This window comes from Olea europaea, chromosome 12 (genome assembly GCF_002742605.1).
Source record: "Olea europaea var. sylvestris chromosome 12, O_europaea_v1, whole genome shotgun sequence".
Classification (NCBI taxonomy): domain Eukaryota; kingdom Viridiplantae; phylum Streptophyta; class Magnoliopsida; order Lamiales; family Oleaceae; genus Olea; species Olea europaea.
The window spans coordinates 14,026,697-14,035,262 of NC_036248.1; the positions used below are offsets into that span (position 1 = coordinate 14,026,697).

General features: G+C 34.8%; 2 protein-coding genes across 3 annotated transcripts; both read left to right on the forward strand.

Moving 5' to 3' along the window:
• Positions 1–978: 978 nt before the first annotated feature.
• LOC111406646 (VAN3-binding protein-like) lies at positions 979–2,685 on the forward strand (the record flags this gene model as incomplete). Its single annotated transcript, XM_023036034.1, has 5 exons — positions 979–1,450; positions 1,548–1,754; positions 1,827–1,876; positions 2,086–2,143; positions 2,217–2,685. Coding segments are annotated over 5 exons (1,002 nt in total), but the record flags the coding sequence as incomplete, so codon positions are not given.
• Positions 2,686–5,016: 2,331 nt separating this feature from the next.
• Positions 5,017–7,764, forward strand: LOC111405780 (ETO1-like protein 1). 2 transcript variants are annotated; one of them, XM_023034811.1, is made up of 3 exons: positions 5,017–5,259; positions 5,504–5,931; positions 6,023–7,764. In XM_023034811.1, exons 2-3 carry the CDS (start codon positions 5,807–5,809, stop codon positions 7,734–7,736), a joined length of 1,839 nt encoding a protein of 612 aa, XP_022890579.1. In that variant the 5' UTR covers positions 5,017–5,259; positions 5,504–5,806; the 3' UTR covers positions 7,737–7,764. The 2 variants fall into 2 exon arrangements, with proteins under 2 accessions (XP_022890579.1, XP_022890578.1); XM_023034810.1 differs by having other exon boundaries at positions 5,017–5,931.
• Positions 7,765–8,566: the final 802 nt, after the last annotated feature.

Below are 8,566 nucleotides of genomic sequence, written 5' to 3' on the forward strand. Positions count from 1 at the left end.
AAGTCACACCAAACGGGTCCAAAAAGGCTTGGCCACTATAATGTCTGATACCCCATTTGGACCTTATACTTTGGGCCTAGTAAAGAAAATTTTCAAATTATCGATAGGAACACCACTTGGGCCTAGTAAGGAAGTTTTCAAATTTTTTATAGGAAAAAATCATGGCTAAAATAGTCAAAATCGGTTGCGAATCGACAGGTTTTACAGTTAGACTATCTAGTTGGCCAGTTTTTAAATATCAGATTTTTGGGTATCAACCGAACCAATTTTCATAATGGTTCACAACTTTTTCAGATGGACATACCTGTCTAATCCGATTTTAAAAATATTGAATTTAGAAGTGTAAAAACAGGCAGAGTTGTTCAACATGATATAGGCGTAGCCCAATGTAGCATTCGATGTGTCTCAACTGCCTACTCCACAATAAAGGATGCTCGAGATTAGGGGTGTAGCCTGGGGACGACAAAGTCATGTGTTGCACTGTTTTTATTAATATAGAGCAGAAAAATTATGACTTTATATGAAAATATATTTTACATACTAAAAAAAATTAACTGGGCTTGAGCTACCTTGCACTCCCTATCTATGCCTCGCTTGAGACTCGATTTAGGCACTCGCCTCGCGATTATATATATGGACCGAAGTCTTTTTTATATATATAAGGGAAATTTCATTTGTATCAGTCGTTTACACGCCCCTCACATGGGGGATGAGCCCGCCAAAAAAGAAAACAAAGCTATAAAAATAAAAAGGTATGCGGCCAGCAAAGCAAGGCCCACCTCAAAACACCGGCACAACCCGATTTATGTATAGCCCCAGTTCAGTTTGGGTAAAATAGATATTGATAAAACTTGATGAAATATATTGTTGAAAATTTGAGATAATTTATGAGTTTCATAATATAATTAGAAGCTCATTCATATCTTTTTGTCATGTTTCTCATCTATATCTAGTTATTTTTTATAACCTCCGCTTATTTTCCTGTCAAAATCACAGTACTTTCGCTCAAACAACACATTACAACCCTTATTGACCCCCAGTGGCACCACACATACCGGTTATGGCGGTACTGGTGCTTCCGGTGCTAGTGCTAGCACACCAGGTGGCAAGACAGTCGGGAGGTGGCTAAAGGAAAAGAGAGAGAAGAAGAAAGAAGAGACAAGAGTGCAAAATGCCCAGCTCCATGCAGCTGTTTCAGTAGCTGGAGTAGCTTCAGCAGTGGCTGCAATTGCAGCCGCCACAGCTGCAGCATCTTCAAAGGGAAACGACGAACAGATGGCAAAAACAGATAAGGCATTGGCTTCAGCCGCCATTCTTGTGGCTGCACAGTGCGTTGAAGCCGCAGAGGCAATGGGAGCTAATCGTGATCACCTCATGTCTGCAATAAGCTCTGCCGTCAATGTCCGCTCTTATGGAGACATATCAACTCTTACCGCCGCCGCAGCCACAGGTGAGAAAATTTTGAATGTGCATTATTCATTTTTTACAGATTCAGACTCCCTGAAATGAAAGGGATGAGTTAGATAAGTTCTCTCTCTCTTTTACAGCTCTGCGTGGAGTAGCTACCTTGAAGGCAAGAGCGTTGAAGGACGTGTGGAATGTTCCAGCAGCTGTTCCAATAGACAGAGGGTTAATCAATAGCAGCAATAACAATACTTATGAAGAACTAGCTCCTGAAGAAAACTTTTTGGCTGCTTGTAATCAAGATCTGATCCTCGCTCGGGGCAGTGAACTTCTCAAAAGAACTCGTAAAGGTGACCTTCACTTGAAAATTGTTTGAAGCTTGGAACATTTTTCCTTGATCTTGATACCAATCAATTCTGCAGGTGATCTACACTGGAAGATTGTCTCCGTTTATATTCACCAAACTGGAAATGTGAGTCCTCCATAATTTCATTAAATTAACGGACCCACCAACTTATAATCTCAATAAACTTTGTCAAACGGGGGCGCTAAGGGTTCTAGCCATCAACGCCGACCACTTCTGAAAATTTTTTCTTTCTCCGACAACTTAAACTTTTAGATGATGTACAAAATTCGACGAAAGTTATCATTTATCCCAATCGTTTCATTCACATTTTGCAGGTGATGCTGAAGATGAAGAGCAAATACGCAGCAAATACCATAACCAAAAAGAACAAGAGTAAGATTTTTTGACTTCAATTCTCTGTACATTGAAAATCTGGTAAAATATTGAGTGCTAAGTTGTGCTGCAGATATAGTGCTGGATGTTTGCAGGGACATACCTGCATGGCCGGGGAGGAACTTGTTTGAAGATAGAGAGCAAAGACGATACTTTGGGTTAAAAACTGAAGCCCGTGGCATCGTCGAGTTTGAATGCAAGAATGAAAGAGAATATGAAATGTGGACACAAGGTGTTTCAAGGCTCCTGTCCATAGTTGGCGAAAGAATAGCAAGAAGAACACGTTGAAGTTGAATTGAGCTTTACCACTTTGGTTAATGGTTGTTACTTTACTTAATCGATGTGAGTACTGTTAAGTGTTAAGCTATTATCAGTCGTGGATGACTTGCTGCTAGTGTACTTTTGGCAGGAATGAACCCAACTTTGCGTTCATACTTATCATTTTCTCAATTATGTTAGAAGAAATGTCCAAGATCATGTTTAGCTTCCAAAATCCAAGATATTGTACAAGTATTGCCTTTTAATTAGCTTGTATCATTTTCTTTGCTGATTATTTAGTGTTCTGCTAAGCCTAAAATAGAGAAAAAAAAAAATTGTTTTACAATACATGATACATTACCATTTCTTAATTTTTAAGTTATTAAAATTACTTATTTTGAGAGTAACACTATTACTTATTTTGAGAGTAACACTTACTTAAAGTAAGTTATTAAAGATCAAATTGAGGCATACTTTCAACATACATTGGATGGGATATCAGGTTGCACTTATTAATTAAAAAATGTTTGCTGAAAGCCTGAATGTAAAAAGAACTTGAAAGTGGGTGAGCTCTGGTCTATAAATCTGGCAACTTGATTGGTCCTTTTGAACTTAGTGGCCAACACAATTCATTAGATTCAAGACTAGTCCAATGTCTCACCGGGTTTTTACGCTAAAGTGAATAAATTCGATTATACGTATGCCTTCCGATTGGTGGTAATTAAATTAAATTTTTAGCGAATGCTAATAAAAATTGATGAAATATGTGGTTAAAAAGTTTTCGATGAAATAAATAGTTAAAATTAATTGTTAACTATTTATTTATATTAAAATTAAAATTCTAATTTTCACTGAATTGTGACTAAAATATAAAGACTTGCGAGAAAAATTTTAAGTCTCTATTTGATTTAATTATCAAAGTTAAAAATTTAACCCTGAAAGGGTAGCTCAGTTATTAGGTTTTGGGTTTGCTCCTCAATGATCACCAATTCGAATCTCTTCAAGATCACTGAGATGAGTATCTGACATTAAATTTCAGGGTTTTGTGAAATTAGTCGAGGTGCGCGTAAGTTGGTCCGGACTCCCATGGTCATAAAAAAAAAGTTGAAAATTTGAATGAAAGTCGGTAATTAATTTATCCATATATTTTACTCACAAATTGTATTAACTTTTCAACTACATATTTTATTAACTTTATCAAAATCTACTAAAAATTTAATTTTCTATTAAATAAAACATGGTTAAGTTTTCTTTAATATGAAAACAACTCTTAATCATGACTTTTTCCCATTAAGCTCTGAATTCAGTTTTTAATAATTCAATTGAAGTTTAAAACTAACACAAGTTTGAAAATTGTCTATCGTGGAACTCGTTGTTAGGGTTTAGATGGAAGAGACAACATCTCTATGCTTTAACTTTCATGCTTTTCTTTTCTTTTTTAAACAACACATTTTATATCATTTGAAGTGTCTAACAAAAATAGAGTTAATGATAATTGAAACTTTGAGTAATTACGTCAATTTCACTAAAATTATATTCTTACGATAATAGTTACTCAACTTTCTAATTGTAAAATTGATGATCAATCGATTAAAAAATTAACAATATTCCTGTTTGGCACCATTAAATAACAACACGTCACATTAAAATGTTATTTATATCGAATGTATAACATTCAGGAACTTAAGAGTAATTATTATCGAAAGAAAACAACTACAGTGACACATTGACGTAATTAAACCACTTATGCATTGTTTTTTGTTACTTGTTAGGAGGGGAAATCTCTTGTAAACCCAAATTCAGCAAAATTAAATCCTTTTTTTTTTTTTGGGTACAATTATTTCAAGAAAATTCCCACGTGTATTGCTGGATATATGTATACATCATGCAGAATTCTCCTGCCCAATTATTAGTCATGCACCATATTATTTTGGGAAAATCTATGATTGATCCTTAATGTACTGCCTTAGTTGCAAGTTAGTCTCTAAATTTAGAAAAAAGTATAAGTTGGTCCTTACCCTTAAATTGTCACATAACTCTTGTTATGCTTCACTTCGATTTTCGTAGTATTAGATTGTGAAACAAAATATAATACTATAAACTTAGGTATACAAGAACCACATGACGATCAACAGGAATTTGGACACATTTATGCATTTCACCATGCGCCTAGAATGTAAATTTTCTTATCAATTACTTATAATTCAAAAGTTAGAGACTTATTTGTTACTATAGAAATACCATTGGGGACCATGGAAGCAAATTTCCCTGTTGTTTAACACAAAGCCCTTGTTTGGTCCTCATTTTCATTTCTTGAAAATGGGTGGAATAGTATTTTTTTAAAAATGAGTAGTTGAAAAAGAATGAAATATTTTCAATTTAAGTATAATATTATTTTATAAAAAATTGTACGATTAAAAATAAAAGAGAGAAAAATAAAATATAATGTAATGAAATTTAATGAGGGCCAATCAGAGCAAAATCCATTTCAATCATTCGACAACTTCAAATGCCAATTGTCATCACATGGGGTGGATACTTTCTGGACGAAAACGACGACGCTTTTGTCCAATTCAAAATTTCTTAATAATGCAAAATTTCTAAATTGAATTCTATTTTCCGTGATTTATTTTTCCAATAAACAGCATCCTGCAGTCTTTTCTTTATGCTCTCCAACGGAAATAAACAGTATTTTTTGTTTTTGTTTTTTGGAAAAAGGAAACCTTTTCCTTTTACCAAACAATTGAAAGAAAGTGAGATACTGAATTTTTCCTTTGGGTTCCAAGCCATCTCTGTCTCTGCAGCTCATTTCTCAAATTTTCAATTGGATCTGTAAATTCAATCCGAAAATTAGTAGGGTTGGTCTTCGAATCTTGATTTTGGTTTCGTTTATGGCTTTGCTAGTAAATTATCTGTTATATTTGCAAAAAGATTAGTGGGTATGTTTTGTTTTAGTTAATATTAGGCGATTCCGTTGCCTTAAATGTGGTTTGGTGGACATTTCTGGTGGAGATCTTATGTAATTTTTTGTGGGTTTTGGCCTTTAGTGCTATTTTTTGTCTTTCATTTGTAGGGCTCTCATGTTCAATATTTTCTTGGCAGGAGTTGAAATTCTGAAAAATATCCTGCTTTTCACCAGTTTGTGAGTTGCTAATAACCATTTTTGTTGTGTAAAAAATTCAAATTATGATTATTTATAGAACCCCAAAAGGGGATTTCGACTGTTGTTTGTGTGAATTGATTCGACTCGGAAGAGCATTTAGCTTAGTACAGTTGCGGTTAGGTTGAGGAGACATTGTTTTGTTTTTTATATTTTTAATTCTACTCCTAAATTTTTATTTTTTGGAGAAAAGAATCCATCTTGCTATTGTGGAGATCTGGGAGTTGTTTCGTTTGTTATGTCCCATGAGGACCTTTTTTCCATCTGAGTCTTGTAAAGAAACACATCTAAGTGCTGTCAATCCACAGCCATGGCTCCAAGTTGAAAGAGGCAAGCTTTCCAAATTTGCATCTCAGTCTCCATCTTCCATGTAAGTATCTGTTTCTGTTGTTAAACCTGTTATTTTTTCATACACTTTTGAGTAGTTAATTTATCGAACAATATGTTGGGATGTTTTGTAGAGAATCTCTTGTGAAGGTCCCTGAACCTCAGATTCTTCCATTATTTAAACCTGTTGATTATGTAGAAGTTTTAGCTCAAATTCACGAGGAACTTGAGTCTTGTCCTCCGGAAAAGAAGTCGAATCTTTATTTGTTACAGTATCATGTCTTTAAGGGCCTCGGAGAAGTCAAATTGATGCGAAGGAGCCTTCGCCTGGCTTGGCTGAAAGCTAGCACTGTTTATGATAAGCTCGTTTTTGGGGCATGGTTGAAATATGAGAAGCAAGGTGAGATTGTATCTGATTTGCTATCATCTTGTGGTGAATGTGCTAAGGAGTTTGGGATTATAGATATTGCCTCTGAGTTCCCCATCAATGATAATTTAATCTCTCGTGGAACTAATATGTCAAAGGAGAAGCATTTTTCAAGTATTGTTTCTTTCATAATCGGAGATGAGAAAATATCATGTGACAGGCAGAAAATTGCTGGCCTTTCAGTTCCATTTCACACCATGCTTAATGGCTGTTTCATGGAATCATTTTGCGAGGACATTGATCTGTCTGAAAACAGTATTTCCCCTTCAGGGATGAGAGTGATCAGTGATTTCAGCTCAACAGGCAGTTTAAATGAGGTGCACCCCAATCTTTTGCTAGAAATATTGGTATTTGCCAACAAATTTTGCTGTGAAAGTCTTAAGCACGCTTGTGATCGGAAACTTGCCTCTTTGGTTTCCTCCAGACAAGATGCAGTTGAACTCATGGAATGTGCTCTTGAAGAGAATTCCTGTGTCCTCGCTGCATCATGTTTGCAAGTGTTTCTACATGAACTTTCAGACTCTGTGAATGACTGTCAGGTTGTTGAACTTTTAACAAGTGCAGATAGGCAAAAAATGTCAATTATGGTTGGGCCAGCATCCTTTTCACTCTACTCTTTATTAAGTGAAGTTGCCATAAATGATGATCCATGTTCGGACAAAGCAGTTCTTTTCTCGAAGCTGTTAGTGGACTGTGCTGAAACCCGCCGGCAGAAAATGGTTGCCTATCATCAGTTGGGATGTATTAGATTCTTAAGAAAAGAGTATGATGAAGCTGAACAGCTATTTGAGGTGGCTTTGAACGAAGGTCATGTTTATTCTGTTGTTGGCCTAGCTAGATTAAGTGACATCAAGGGTTGTAAAGATTGGTCTTATGAAAAACTCAGCAATGTTATTTCCTCTTATACTCCGCTTGGATGGATGTACCAAGAAAAGTCATTATACTGTCAGGATGATAAGAGGTGGGGATATCTGGATAAAGCAACAGAGCTTGATCCGACACTAACTTACCCATACATGTATCGAGCAGCATCCTTGATGAGAAAACAAAATGTTCAAGCTGCCCTTGCAGAGATCAACCGGATTCTTGGTTTCAAGCTAGCATTAAAGTGCTTGGAACTGCGTTTTTGTTTCTATCTTACACTTGAGGAATACCAATCTGCTATGTGTGATGTTCAGGTGATTCTTACACTTTGTCCAGATTATCGGATGTTTGATGGACGGGTAGCAGCATCCCAGTTCCGTACTCTTGTGCGTGAGCACGTTGAGAATTGGACAGCAGCTGATTGTTGGCTGCAGTTATATGATAGATGGTCTGTAGTTGATGATATTGGATCGCTCTCTGTAATTTATCAGATGCTTGAGTCTGATGCAGCCAAAGGCGTTCTCTACTTTAGACAATCATTGCTTCTCCTCAGGTAAATTTTCGTCGAAGTTCTTCCTTCCATTTTTACACAATTGGCATTTTCATCAGGGAAATCATATTTTTCCCCTATACAATGATTCTCCTCACTCCCATGTGGTTCTAAAGGGAAATTTACAAAACGCACCCCTTTGTCTATATGCATTATAGTATGGTATCAAAAAACAACATATACTAAAAAAGTTACAAATTTGCCATTAAATAGTTAAATATACTTAAATATCCACAATGGAAAGAAAAATCACTATTTTGTATTACAGTATGTAACACTTTACATTCCAATTTTTTAAATAATTTTTTTTATTCTCCAAAAATTCAATTTCTATTTTTCATGTAAAAAATATTATTTTCTCTTCTCATTCATCAATCCCTCCAAAAATTAACATTCAGTAGAGTCCTCACACTGCGTCATATACTCAATTTTTTCCATTTTCACTTTTACACAAAATAATATATTTTTATTTGTTATTTATAGATTCTTCTTATCTATGGAGCTTTCTCGTAGAAATGAAAAAAGAAATTCTGATACCAATATAATTATGCATGCATTCTTAAAAACATTTTAGGTTGCAACGTTACCCTTGCTTAAAATGAATAGGAGATTGATTTTTAGCTACAAAATAACAACTAATATTAAAACTATTTAATGGGGATTGTTTTTGAGTTTTATTCACCGAACAAATTTTGTTATTTAGAATATAGCAGTTAAGAATTTTTATTTATTTTGAAATGTTTTTTTAAAATTATTTCTCATAGATTTGATGCTACAGGTTGGGAAAAAAAGATAAAAACTTCTACAATCTTATACCAAAAAAAAAAAAAAAAAAAA

Excerpts from the sequence above, each read along its gene's own strand:
- LOC111405780 (XM_023034810.1), top strand. The coding sequence starts at position 5,807 with ATGAGGACCTTTTTTCCATCTGAGTCTTGTAAAGAAACACATCTAAGT. Across the intron at positions 5,932-6,022 it reads TCTCAGTCTCCATCTTCCAT|AGAATCTCTTGTGAAGGTCC; the intron begins GTAAGTATCTGT and ends GATGTTTTGTAG.